Source organism: Galeopterus variegatus, unplaced genomic scaffold (assembly GCF_000696425.1).
Source record: "Galeopterus variegatus unplaced genomic scaffold, G_variegatus-3.0.2 Scaffold11234, whole genome shotgun sequence".
Taxonomy (NCBI): Eukaryota; Metazoa; Chordata; class Mammalia; order Dermoptera; family Cynocephalidae; genus Galeopterus; species Galeopterus variegatus.
In genome coordinates, this window is record NW_007737345.1 from 25,409 (window position 1) to 40,100 (window position 14,692).

Sequence of the window (14,692 nt, forward strand, 5' to 3'; positions counted from 1 at the left end):
AATTGTTTCCAGGAATTTTTAAATTTCTTTGCTGTATCCCATAGGTTCTAGTATGTTGTGTTTCATTTTCAATTGTTTCCAGGAATTTTGAAATTTCCTTTTTGATTTCTTCTTTGACCCATTTGTTGTTTAGATGATTTCTTCTTTGACCCATTTGTTGTTTAGGAGCATGTTGTTTAATTTCCATGTATTTGTATGGTTTCTAGCGTCCCTTTTGTTGTTGATTTCCAGTTTTGTTCCATTGTGGTTGGGCAAGTTAGTTGATATAACTCAGTTTTTTAAATTTGTTGAGTCTTATTTGTGACCTAACATATGTTTTACTCTAGAGAATGTTCCATGTGCTGCTGAGAAGAATGTATATTCTGCAGCTGTTGGATGAAATGTTCTATAAATATCCATTAAATCGAATAGGCCTAGAGTAGAGATTAATTCTGATTTTTCCTGGTTAATTTCCCATCTGGTCATCCTCCTGTTTTTGATACTTTTGGTGAAACTTTGCATCTTGTTTTCACAAGCTTCACCATATTCTGGGATTTCATATTGCTTCACTGACTTCTCACCAAGCTCATGTAATAGCATGGTTATAAGTACCATCTATACAAAGATGTTTCCCAAATGTTTATCTTTGTTCTAGACTGAACCCTTATCTATATATTCAACTGCCTTCTCCACATCTCCACTTTTAATGTGTCCCAAACTAAACACCTGATTTTGCTCCCAAACATGTTCCCCATGCCATACCATGGTAAAATCTTACTTTTCTTTTTTTTCCCTCTCTTTCTCTCTATCTCTCTCTTTTTCTTCTTGCATCGGTTTTTTTTTTTAAATTGAGGCATACCTTGTGTACAGCATAGTGCACAAAATCTTAATTGTATAGTTCATGTAATGTTTACATATATATATTTTAGTAACCCACAATTCAGAGGGCTCCCTCATGCCATCACTCAATCAATACCCCTCAAGGTTTAAACTATTTTTTGTCACCATTTTTATAATTACAGAACAAGTTTTTAAGATAGTAAAAATGGAAGTCAATAGGATTCAGTCACTAAGTAATTTATAAAATTATGAGGCACTCTATGCCTGACTACCTTTGAACTGCAGGTCTTAAATGTCACTTTTTGTTTGTTTGTTTTGCTTTTTGTTTTCTGTTTTTTAATCAACTAAACCAGTACAGAGGAGATCAAAAAGTCAAAAAAGATAAAGTAATTAAGAATGGAACTGATTTATTTTTTAATTTTATAGGCAACTATAAAATTTGGAAGTTTTGCTTTGTATAATCATTTATCTGGGCTGCGTCTAGCTGAGGTCAATTATGAGTACTATAAAAACATTGCATAAGAATCACACCCATGTAGTTGCTTAGATAAGTTCTTTATTCTAAAAGCTGATTACTTTCATTTAAAAGAATGGCCGTAAGACAAATGTAGATGTCAAGCTTTGAATTTATTTATTATGCAGGTAAAAAATCATGTAGTAGGACTGACAATGGTATTACAGGCTTTAGTATGCTGTTTCAGGAAACACTCAATTCTCCACTTTGATCCAAAGTTCTAGTGACCTAAATCCTATAATTATACAACTTTAACAATCCTCAACTTCATTCAATTCATTATAGCTAAAGCACCAAATTTATATCAAAGTGCAAAGTTGTCACCATACACTATGCTATTTTTGCAAATTATTGCATGGAAGAGATTTGTGTAAAGATCTAGGATAAAAAGGTGCATTGCTGTTTGGGATCAAATTTGCAACTAACATACCTACAATTTTCCCCTGGTGTGTGTCAGTTACATGATGCAGACCTTCTGCACATAGTCCTACATGACCTGCACTGGGCATTTTAGTAAATTTTGTTTTCACATTGGCAAGTAGCCTTGCACTTTTCCTTGACCAATTCATGTTCACAGCCAGCTGTTTTCTTCAAGGAAGCACAGTTACTAAGGAGATCTTCATACTCGCAACCATTGGCTGTAACAGAAACAGATTAATTACCTCACTGTCATTTTCCTCAGTAGCAGCAAAATAATCCATACATTCAAAGTGCATGAGAGAGGAAGTAGGAGTGAACAAACAAATTAGCATCATTTACACTATGATGGACCTTTCATGTCTTGAGGGACACATGAGTTAACTGAGCTCAACTTCCAGAACACTTTTATATCTATTTCACAATTTTTCAAGTGCTCCCACACATACGCCATATTCTGTGTGAGGAGACAGACATCCAGCTGCACTGCCTTGGGACCTCGCCCCACTTGGCACTATTGAGATTTGGACTCCCGTGTGTTCTCAAATGAATAAAGTGGCCAGTAAGATAATGATCATCAGTGAGTTGCAGGTTAGTCACTGTAAGACTCTTACACCCTGGATATTGATGTTTATCAAAACATTTTTTTTGATAAAAAATGATGGACCTTTCATGTCTTGAGGGACATATGAGTTAACTGAGAGAACTTCCAGATTAATCCATCAATTTTCTAATTTTAAATTTAGTGATATTTTCTAAAATGAATTGACATACAGTTTTCCCTCAGCTTGCAGAGTAAAATGAATGTAAATAAATATCTCTACACCTACAAAGTTCAATATGGGAGCCACTAGCTACATGTAGCTATTTAAATCTAAATAAATTAAATTAATATTTTGTTCCCTTAATCTTACTAGTCACATTTCCAATGTTCAGAGGCCACATGTGACTAGTGGCTAAACTTACAAGACCAATGTTGATAGAGAACATTTACATCATCTCATACTATTGGACTGTATGACTTTGCACTCCAATTTTTTTTCCTTTTTTTTTTTTTGAAGTAAATGATCTTTATGGGTGGATACAGATGTAAAACAAGGACAGTATGCCCTTTTTTCTTTTGATGTTTCTAGTTAGATGTCCCCTAGGCATCCCAAACTCAACAAATCTCAAACTAAATTCATCATACTACCCACAAGGCTGACAATTTTTGAGTATGGTGTCCCTGCATCCCTCCAACAGTCTCAGTGAAATGGCACTCCAACCAGTCAGCAGTTTAATTCAGGAACTGGAATCAACCTGAAAAACTTTCCCTCTTCTTTTGACCAGCATTCAGCCAACACAAGTAACAAACACTGACTATTCTACTCTCTGCCTCTCAAATCTGTCAGTTTTTCTTCATTCGTTTTGCAGCCCTGCAGTAAAGACAATATTTTTTTTTAAACCCACATTTTTCAACAGTTTCCTAGCTGGCTTCTACTGATTGTTTCTGCATACTATCGCCAGAAAGCTCTGACCTTGTCGCTCTTTCATTTTAAATCTTTCAGTTGAGTACCAATAGGATGATTTTCAAACATAGCAAATAGCATCCAGCAGAAGTATAAGCATTCAACTTTTTCTTTTCTGGTTGAATTACTGATTTGATATCAGCAATAGTTTGAATTATTGTTATACAATTGGGTCAGAAAAAATGCTAAGTAAAGGTGAATGCAGGGCTGGCTGGTTAACTCAGTTGTTTGGGGCGTGGTACTGATAACACCAAGGTCCAGGGTTCAAGATCCCTGTACTGGCCAGCCAAAAAAAAAAAAAAAAAAAAAGGAAGGAAGGAAGGAAGGAAAGGGGAAAAAAGTGATGAATGCATTTGAAAGGTAAAAAACTCTCTTAATGAGTGGGTGAACTCTATTATTCATTATAGTTTTAACACAAATACCCCAACTAAAAAAAGCAACAGCTATTTTTACTTCTACTCACGGCAATTTTAAAAATGAAATACATGACATTTATTTTATTCTCTTCTGCAATAATAGGTTTGTGGGTTTTGTGAGCCAATACTGTATACAGATTGGATTTTGTCATTAAAATGTGCACAAAACTACTATTATACAAATTATCTTATATATTATATTTATCATATATTTATGTATTTATTTCAGATATTAAACATCATATAATATATATTACAGTGAAGGTGATCATAAAGACAAACACTGTGATTCTAATTATACTATAGAAGTGAGAAAATCAGCTGATGAACTCATTAGCACAAAAGAAACACTAATATTTGGTGTGCCTACCTAGACACAGCCTTAACACGGTCTAACACTAAGAATTATACATTTTGATTCTTTTGAAATACCACTATTTGACATAGTGATGGTAACTTTGATGAGATAAATGATTTACCAGAAAGGTGCACAGTTAATATTAATGGGCTCTGCATAGTCACAAAAACGCATTGATGGTAGATGTTCCAGTATGTTACATATTGTAATATTTTTTCATGACAAATAATATATATATTACTAAAGTAAAATAATGTTTATATAAACACACTTTATTAAGCATTTTTTGCATAAATACATTATTTAAATTGTTTACTTTAGGAGATTTAATTCATTGAAAAAAAGAAAATATCAACTTGTAACATAGTAGCAAATGAATCACTTCAAACTTACTGCATAGTCCATTGTCACAGTCACCAGGGCAACTGGCACAAGGTCTTCCTTGTTGGTAAGGGGTATTCTTCCTACTCACAGTATTCCCACTGAAATTTGAAATACACAATATCAAATATTTTCACTTTTAATTTTTCACAGTTTATACTCCAAAGGCAGCATCAATGTTTTTAGTATGTCAACAGAACTAAAAAAATTACAATTTCCAATGTGTAATTCAGATAACTATCAACATTAAGAAAATGCTTCACACATTGACCCATCTCCTTGGCCGTTTTCCACAAGCTGAGCAACTAAATAGTGGATAACTAGACTCTAAAGTTTTCAGAGTGTATTTCAATGTGGCAATATCCTCTTCATCTTCCAGTAAACTCGGTCAAATTGCTAAGGCAGTGCCCAAGAAGATGCCAGCTAGGGGTAAAACATACACTAGAGAGACAGGAGAATATCCTGGGGGTACGGAGTTGTCAAGGGGAAACAAACACTCCATGTTACAATACCATTCTATATTTGAAAGATTAAAAATACCATAATTTCTCTAATATGAACTAGGAACAATAAAGCCCCAGCACATTTCTTAAAAATTCTGAATGGAGGTAGTAATTTTTGAGTAAGTGGTGTATGTGTTTTGGGGTGTGTGTTTAGGAAGGTTTGTGAATTTCCAGAGGTGGCATGTGTGAGATTTTTATGTTTACCAAAAAGGAATGTTACTTTAAAAAAAAATGTTTTGATAAACATCAATATCCAGGGTGTAAGAGTCTTACAGTGACTAACCTGCAACTCACTGATGATCATTATCTTACTGGCCACTTTATTCATTTGAGAACACACGGGAGTCCAAATCTCAATAGTGCCAAGTGGGGCGAGGTCCCAAGGCAGTGCAGCTGGATGTCTGTCTCCTCACACAGAATATGGCTGTATGTGTGGGAGCACTTGAAAAATTGTGAAATAGATATAAAAGTGTTCTGGAAGTTCTCTCTCCCCTGCTTTCTCTCATTATTCCCTCCAACTGTCACTTTGAATACCTGGTTCCATCTTGCCCCTTGTGAGGGCCAGGCAATGAGTTTGGATGCCTTCTCCTAGGGCTTTTCAATTCTCTCTACTAAACCCTAATAGGTTCTTGCAAGAAAATGACTTTGGAGGTCATAGTTCTCAAAACGGAACCTTACATCACCTGGGTTATCCACAGTCTCAAATCCTGCAGGAGGCTTGGTTTGGGGAACCAAGTGGTGACAAATTTCAAATGTTAAAAAAATTTAAAACTAACGCACATATTGTAAATATGTCTTCAATATATCTGTAGAATTTCTTTTGGATGACTTCAAACATATTGTTTAATGAAGAGGCATGTTTCCTGCCCCTTCAGGACCTTGCAAGATAGTCATGGAGTTTTCTGTAAAAAATTCCGAAAAGCCAAGACTTAAGAATTTTTTTAGAATATTGGGGCCTGGCTGACTAACTCAGTAGGTTAAAGTGCAGCCTTGTAACACCAAAGTCAAGGGTTCAGATCCCCATATTGGCCAGCCACCAAAATAAATAAATAAATAAATAAATAAATAATAATAAAAGCAGAATAAAAAAAAGAAATATTTTGTGGATAACTTCAAACATATTGTTTGATGAAGGGGCATGTTTCCTGCCCCTTCAGGACCTTGCAAGATAGTCATGGAGTTTTCTGTAAAAAATTCTGAAAAGCCAAGACTTAATGATTCATTTTGGGGGGCTTAAAAGGGCTTTTTTCACACGGTATACCTACCCAAATGTATAGCATCTATGGTTCAAAAGCTCTATGCTAAGTTATGTTAGTAATAATGTTACAGCTGATGAGGACACATAAGGTAACCCCCTGCCATCTGGTGATAGGTCAAAAGGACCTGTGAAATCTGGATTAATAAACCTAAGCTGTATTGGCGAGATGGTCAATTTAAAAAAAGAATTAAAAATTAAAGGGCTTTTTAAAAAATGTAAATACATTAAAGAGCTCCTGAAAGCCTTTGAGACCCCCAAAATGAATCATTTGTAATGTTAATAAGTGTTTTTTTTGTGTTTTTTTGTTTTTAGATAAGCAGGAGTAAGAATATTTGAGCAGAAAGGGACATAATCACAATATGTCTGACCCCTACTCACTATCCCACCAGCACCTCTTGCTTAACTAATCAAGCTTCTACACTCTTAGAGTGTGAAATCAGCAAGAACTGATGAAGCCAAATCTAGAGAAATGCACACTACACATGCGCACGAAGTAACTCTGACCTGAGAGAAAGCCAACTGAGAGAAAAGACATCGTTTTATAAATGAGGAACCAGAGCTTCCAATTTTATACTTGGAACCAACAAGTTGCTCTCTTCTCTGAGAAGCTGAATGTGTCTCAACTTTAAAAACATTTCCAAACACTTATTCCCCCACCTGCTTTCCTGAAATATGCTTTTTATTCTGGTTTAATATATAAGAATTTTTCAGTATTAAATTTCAGGTGGAATTATTAGCATTGAACTCTAAAGTGTGTACTTACGCAGGACAATATTGGCAAACATAGTAGTATTTTAGACTATCTTGATTGGGACAGTAGGCAATTCCACATCCAACGAGGTAAGATGAATACCAAACAAGCTACAAATAAATCCATAATGGAATAAATACATGAAAGCACATTAGGAAAAAGGAAAAATATCAAAAAACAAATAGTAGCAAATGCAAAACTGAAAAATGTTACTGTTGTAGTTTGTAGCCATATACCTATTAAAAATATTATATTATTGAATCAAAGTCATAAACTTATAAAATATTAAATTTCCATGTACAGTCACCAGTTCATCATTTATAATGTAGAAACAATGCAGAGTATGCTTCCCTACCAAGAGTTTGGCAGACCATGAGTGAAAATGACAGCTCTAGGTGACATACCAGCCAAATGCCAAGACTGTATTATACCTACGCAGGCTCTTCCCCCAAATTGAAGATTGAAACCTGTCATAATGTGGAGAAGCTCTTTATATTAGAAAATTTTTGACAGAGGTATTTTCATCCATTCCTCTTACCTGAGTATAATGTCCAACCATTGCATTGGGACTCTTTGATCCTACACCATAGACAAAATCTAGACTTTCATCATACCAGGTTTGGATTGCATCTGACCAGGAATTGGGATCACTTGACATATAGATATTCTCACCGCATATCCTACCTAAGAAAAAATAGATCATTCATGAGGAAAGCAATAAAACATGCAATGGCAAAAGAAATTGACTACACAAACAAAGATGCTGCCCTTCCAACACAGGGCCCATAGTGACTAACTGTTGACTAATAAACAGGAAGGTGCCTTAGTTCCTTAGCTAGAAAGCTGATTAGAAGTCAGAACTGCCTAACACACTGAGGCTGGCCTGAACACACAAAGCTCTGAGTAGGTTGAGAAGACTTCATTCTTTAAAAAAATTCTTCTCCCTCTGTATTGTCAAAGATGCATTTATTTACTTGCTAAATTCTTTGTGTGTGTATGCCTCCTGTGCTCTTAGCTTTGTATTGCAAGCTTGTTAAAGACAGCAATCAATGCCTACAATTCCTGTCTCTGTAAAATATTTATGATTTCATGTGAAATTTGAAAAAAGGGCTTTATGGTCAGCCATTTAAGAGTCACAATCAAGAAATAACTGACACCAGGAGGAATGATGGTTTTCAAAATTTATGAGTCTTCCTTTAACCAGGAAGTCAGAATGTCATAGCCCAAATCCTCCTCAGAGAGTTAGACAAGAAGTGCCTTACAGCCAAGAAACACTTCCCTATTTTTTGCAAAACCTCATTTAATATTTACATTTTAGTAGCTTAAAATGTAATGTCTACATGTTGCTTAAAGAGAGTATAAAATATTCATAAAAATCTCTTATAATGGAGAAGGAAAGAAACTAAGAATCTAACAGTAGACTTGGGTCTTCAAGACCATTTGTTTCAATCTCCCACTGAATTCAGTTATCTCTCCTAAAAATCTCTTATAATGGAGAAGGAAAGAAACTAAGAATCTAACAGTAGACTTGGGTCTTCGAGACCATTTGTTTCAATCTCCCACTGAATTCAGTTATCTCTCCTCAAAATTTCATTATTACAGCATCAATAACGTATAACAATAGTTTGATGGAAAAACACATAGATTATTCACTACTTTCAAATTAGCTTGCCCAGCCTAGCAACTACCACTGAGCCACTGCAGGAAGTGCCCTGGGCTCTCCTTAGCCAGTTCGGTGGGGGGTCAAGGGCCTCAGCCATGCCCCCCTGACATGCGCAACCAGCACAGAGATGTCCACTAAGCAGCAGCAAGAAGGGCCCCGGGTTCCCGAGCTGGGGGGTGGGGGGGTGAGGGCTTTTGCCACAGACCCTGACATCTGTACCCAGCCTGGCAATTACCAAGCCACCACTTGAAGCCCCCCAGTGTCCCCTATGGGGATGATGGGGCTGCCACAGGCCTCAATCTCGTACTTCCTCCTTTCTCCTTCTTCCACCACATTTCCCTCCCCTTTCCCCTCTCCCCCTCCCTTCCAACTGCTCTGAAACAACATCCTAGAATATAAAAAAATATTATTAAAATTTAAAAAATAAATTTAAAAAACGCAAAAAAACAAATTGGGCTTGCCTACATGTATGTCATTCTTGATAAGTAAGTAAATATGTAAAGTTCATGCACATAAGTTTTTTTCCTCTCGTAGTTTTTATAATCCTCCATATGTCTTTTTTTATTAGTCTAATATAGTATTCTGTGCATTGTAAGCACCCAGTCTGTACAAAATACTTGACTGCCTGATATAAAAAATTAAAAAATAAACATTTTCAAAATATTATTTTTTTTGTAAAATTTAAATATGATATAATGTTAATATAATTTAAAAGGGTTTAGTATTTTAGAACAATACTCAGAAACTCAACATAACTTTAATATATTTTATGAATACAAAAAATAGATTTTAATACACTCAACAGCTACATAATACCACAAAAAAGGCAGTGGGTTAGAAATTAGAAAGCCTGGTTAAAAATTTCTCGTATGGTACTACTTCAGGTGTGTCCTTGGGTAAGTTACTTTCCCCCCACATTACGGTTTTCTAATTTTTAAAATGCAAAAAGATGATATATGACCTGCTTTACTCATGAGATGGTTGAGAGGAGCAAATGAGATACTGTGTGAGACATTATTTGTATAATGTAAACAACAAACAGGCATAAGATTGTTCTTATTGTAATTATCTCTACATAGATACTTTGACTTTAAAAAGGCAGTGGTATAAGCAACATAGTCTTCTTAATGCAATGTCCTACAATGGATCATTATTATTTTATTTGTTCATTTATTCAACAAATATTTATTAATTTACATACTTGTTTTTCGTTCCTCAGGATCACTATGTTCTAAAGTGCACTTGTTTGCCCACTTTTGGGCATTGGCTGTTGCTTCTCTGCTCCATTGCTGAACACCATAAGAAAAAAAAAATACACTTAATATTCAACCACAATGAAGCATATGATTTATAATCTGATTGATAGATTGACTTGCAATACTTTAAAACTTGTGTAAATGTATTACCTAATTATCATGGATATCACAATGTCTTTTTGTTTATTTTGTTTTGTTATGAGTACAATCTTTTTATTTAATGATATAGAAATGTACTGTGATGAACTCTTGAAAACAAAAATGATCTTAACTACCTGATTTAGAAAATTCAAAACTGTCATAAGAGAAAAGATGCAGGAAAAAAAAAAAAAAAGAGGAAGGAAAAAACTTAGAACTTAATGAGTTTTGAGCTTGATTTCAATCTCCTGTAACAAAGTCTGTCAAAGGAACTGAGTGATAGTTACATATTTAACAAGTTACACAATATATTTAAAGATTATTATACCCTAAAAGGATTATGTAAAGTTAATGTCTGATTAAAATATTTATATCAATGGTGCTTTGCAGACTGCTTAATAGCTTTGTTTTGTTTAATTTTGATTCTTTAAAAAGACCAACGAAATTTGCAAACCCTTATCTAGACTGACCAAGAAAAAAAGAGAGAAGACAGAAATTACTAAAATCAGAAATACAGCAGGGGCGTGGTAGAGCAGTTGCTTCTTCTATTACACTGGAGTGGGCTTTGAGAGAGAGAGATGTCCTCTTCTTTTTCTGGTCCTCACTGGTGACTCTCCTTGTGTCACTGCAGTGGGGTGTCTAGTGGGCCACCTGCACTGTAGCTGTGGTTACTGTTGTGGTGTCAAGCACTTTTGCCACAGCAGTGGCTGTGGCGGTGGCTGTGTTGGGTCTCCTGAGAGGAAGTGGTGTTTTCAGCGTGCTCCATGACTGTTTCCCATTGCGGGACGCTGCCCTTGGCTCCTGCCTTAGGACCTTGGGTGCACTCTCGTTTGTTTTTGAGCATGTCTTTATCTGCTCTGTGCCAATTTTTGCACAAATTCTATAGGTAATGTGTATAAGGAGGGAAATATCTAAGATGATAATATCTGACTATTTATGATAGCACAGCAGCCATGCCTAAGATTTTTAGTAATGGTGGTACTCTAAATATTAATAGACACCAAAATATTCTAACTATATTGTAATAGTAATAGCTAACCTAGGTTATTCTCCATTCCATTTGTAGCCCATTGCTTTCATGTGGGAGATAACTCAGCTTACAGGGACTTTGCCCTGAGAAGTGGGCTTTTATTTACAATAAATGATAGACACTGATTCTGAAGGAAAGAGAATTTCTTGATTTTAGATTAGGAAAGATAATGAATAAAAAATATGATGATTTCACAATGGATGCTCAAAGGTTTGGCTTCTAATTCTGCCTTCCCAATTCAATAACCTTGTAACCCTGACGAGTTATTTAACCACATTTAAAGCAAAAAAAAAAAAAAAAGAAAAGAAAAAAAGAAAAAGTCCTCCACATATAACAGTTCAAATAAAATAGTAAAAATAGAGACAGAACCTTGTAAACTACAAAGTTCTTAAGAGATACTGGCTTCTAGCTGCCTGCTCCTTCCACAGATGGTTCCTACCACTTTTCTTACATTACTATCCTTACCATTTTTAGCATGTTGCTGGCAGATGGAGAGACTGATTTCCTTAGTTCATTGTGTTTGTTTACAATCTCCTTCTGCACTTGTGATTGTGTGGTTAACAAAGCAGAAAAAGCTGGATCCTAAAGGAAAATAAAACTAGAATTACTCCTTAACACTTTTGAAAATAGCCTATACTAGTGGGTAACTTAAAGGGAACAAAGATCACCTTAAGAAGTGCATAGTATTTTATTATCATGTTATTGTACAAGTATTAAAAACAAATATTAGTTAAGTATTGCCAATGAAACTGAGCCGAATCTGTGACTTTTAAATAGAAAAGTAGTAGACTGAAGCTTTGAGAATGGGGCATAATGAATGCCATGACAAATTAAAAATTCCTCTGAGGCAACAAATGCCAATTTTTGAGTTCAAGGGAACTTTTTATGATTTTCATAGACATATGAGTGATAATATTTTATTATCACAAAGGTCCGTAATAGGAACCTTAAAACATATTCATTCATATTCAATCAGGCTGCAGCATGGTGGAGTGAGGGTATAGCCCATGATTCATTTTTGAATTTTTGATTTATTTTGATACCTTTGCCTTAACATGGTATCTGCATTAAGAGAAAGAATGTTTAAGCCCAGTCAAAGTGCATGTCTTGCATTCAGTACTCTAGTAAAACCATTCTTATTATGTAGCAGATTTTGTGGGGTCACTCAAAAAGACAGATTTGCAATATTAAAAAAACTCCAAGGCAATTTGGAAGGAGAAAATCCATCTAATGAATGGACTACTGGACTATTGCTGACTTTGTTCTTTTTAATAACAGTAATGTAACCAATAAAGTATTAAAGCAGGTGTTGATATTTTTGGTTTATCTTTGTGGCTGTGTGAGAGGGGTTGGAGAGGGGTGGGATAGGGTGTATAAATTGTTGGTTCAAGATTTAAGTAATCTTAATACCTAAATTTAACACACAAGAGTGTGATGTTGTATGGGGTTGAGCAAGATTTTGAAGTATAAGGTTAAAGGGACAGGCCCCTTACAGACTTTATCTGACACCTTAGGATAAATTATCCACTTCTCCCCCCATACTGAGTTCCCTTAAGGCTCTCCAAATATTGCAAACATGTTTGACCACATTTTATTGCCATTATCTATTATATGTTCATTTCTCCCTCCTGCTTTCATGTTCCTAAAGACAGGGTCCAATAGTGAATGTCACTGTACCAATAGATCCTAAACAGCTACTGACCCCTAAGTTGGAAAGGACTCACATATTATATACCAGTGGCCGATCTCTGCATTACATCAAAGCATAAAATAACATCCCTGTATGTTTCCTATTAACCTCAAAAACATGCTTAAGGTACTTTTATTTCAAAACATATAAAAAGTTGGTTTCTAAGAAAGAAGTAATTATTTCCTGCTTTTTACTCCATCTTGCTTTGTACAAAAAAAATATACTGAAGAGATGCATTTTTTTTGAGTATCAATAAAGCTTTTATTACATGACTAGAAATATTAAAAGCATTGAGAATGAAGTGGATAAAATATAGTCTCTATCCATTTTTAAAGAGTGTATATTATATAGGTGGTATGACATAAATAATTATCATACTACATGATAACAAAACTGATATTAGAGTCCTACATGATAGAGAGGAAGGAGGAATCAATTCTTTTTGCTCAAAGTTAAGGAAGGCTTCATAAAAGATGATTTTGGTGTGGAGTTTCAAAAGATGAATGGTGTTTTCTGGGCATCTTGAGAAGGCACAGAAAATTATACTGGGAGAGCTTATATAGAGTGTCTGATCAGTAAACTTTTAGGGGTACCAAAGACCAAATAACATCTCACTTTTTAATATTTAGATCTGCTTTTTAAATTAAAAAAAATGAAGACCAGAAGATGGAACAGAGAGGTTAAAAGGGATTGGAAAGGGTGATGAAAGAAGATAGTTTGGGGAGGAAACTAAAAAGACAGCAAATTATTTAAATGAAGCCCTAGGTGATGAATAAATTATCTACACATTGATAATTTGATTATTGTAATACAGGGACCATATTTCTGAATGCCAAATGAGGTTTGAACCAAGAGTCAGAATTCTCCAGTCTGAGAAGTCCTAGCTAATCTTGTATGCCCAGAGTTAAAGGAGGGTGTGTGGAAAAAAGTAAGCAATGAACAACCATACTAATACTACAACCATTAATAAACACTAACACCGTCAGAGTTAGAAATTTTTTTTAATTTAAAAAACAGGTCTAATTATTCTTACACAGTAACTATGAAAAATATAGGTGGTGATATATGAGTATTTGAAGAAGTTGTGCTAATTTAAGCATATATAAATATATTGTTAATTTTCTGTGGGGGTCACATTAAAATAGATTAAAATTAAGGAAATTAGAAAAGATCTTGGGACAGGAGGACTATCATTAGCTTTTTAAATCCAGAAACCAGTGCTGTCCATTAGAAATACAATTCAAGCAAGATGTGTAATTTTAACTCCTAGGTGTCCATATTAAAAAAATAAAAAGAAACATATTTTAAAAAAAGAAAGAGGTGATGTTAATTTAAATAATATATTTCATTTGTAATGAGTTGAATGGTGGTCCCCAAAAAGCTATGTCCATGTCCTAATGCCCAGAATCTGTGAATGTGATCTTACTTGGGAAAAAAAAAAAATCTTTGCACATGTAGTTAAGGATTTTGGGATGAGATCACCCTGGATTATCCAAGTGAATCCTAAATTCAATGACAAGTATTTTTATGAGAAACACAGAGAAGAGAAGGTAATGCAAAGATGGAGGCAGAGATTGGAGTGATGCAGCCATAAGCTAAGGAACACCAAATATTGACCTAAATTTACACAAGAGTGTGATGCTATATGTAGAAGCCACCAGAAGTAGGAGAAAGGCATGAAACAGATACTTCTCAGATCCTCCAGAGGGAGTATGGCCCTGCAGATATCTTGATTTCAAACTTCTGGCCTCCATAGCTGTGAGAGAATAAGTTTCTGTTTTGGGCCACCAAGCTTGTGGTAGTTTGTTACAATAGCCCTAATAACCTAATACATGATTTTACTAAATAACCAAAATATTATCATTTCATCATGTATTCAATATAAAAATTATTCATGAGATTTTTTTTTTCCTTTTTTGTCTTTTTTCGTGACCGGCAACGGGATTGCAACCCTCGGTGTTGCGTCCGCACCTTGCTCAGCCAGTGAGCA

General features: G+C 34.9%; 1 protein-coding gene across 1 annotated transcript in view; it reads right to left on the minus strand.

Annotated features, from left to right (window-relative positions):
* Positions 1 to 1,427: 1,427 nt before the first annotated feature.
* Positions 1,428 to 14,692, minus strand: part of LOC103610490 (cysteine-rich secretory protein 2-like) — a 23,297-nt gene continuing 10,032 nt past the window's right edge. The window contains exons 3-9 of the mRNA XM_008594648.1: positions 12,056 to 12,074; positions 11,478 to 11,594; positions 9,790 to 9,877; positions 7,464 to 7,609; positions 6,938 to 7,035; positions 4,426 to 4,514; positions 1,428 to 1,971 (exon numbers count right to left, since the gene is read on the minus strand). Of these exons, the coding sequence (XP_008592870.1) occupies positions 1,844 to 1,971; positions 4,426 to 4,514; positions 6,938 to 7,035; positions 7,464 to 7,609; positions 9,790 to 9,877; positions 11,478 to 11,594; positions 12,056 to 12,074 (685 nt within the window). The 3' untranslated portion in view covers positions 1,428 to 1,843. The remainder of the gene's footprint in view (positions 1,972 to 4,425; positions 4,515 to 6,937; positions 7,036 to 7,463; positions 7,610 to 9,789; positions 9,878 to 11,477; positions 11,595 to 12,055; positions 12,075 to 14,692) is intronic.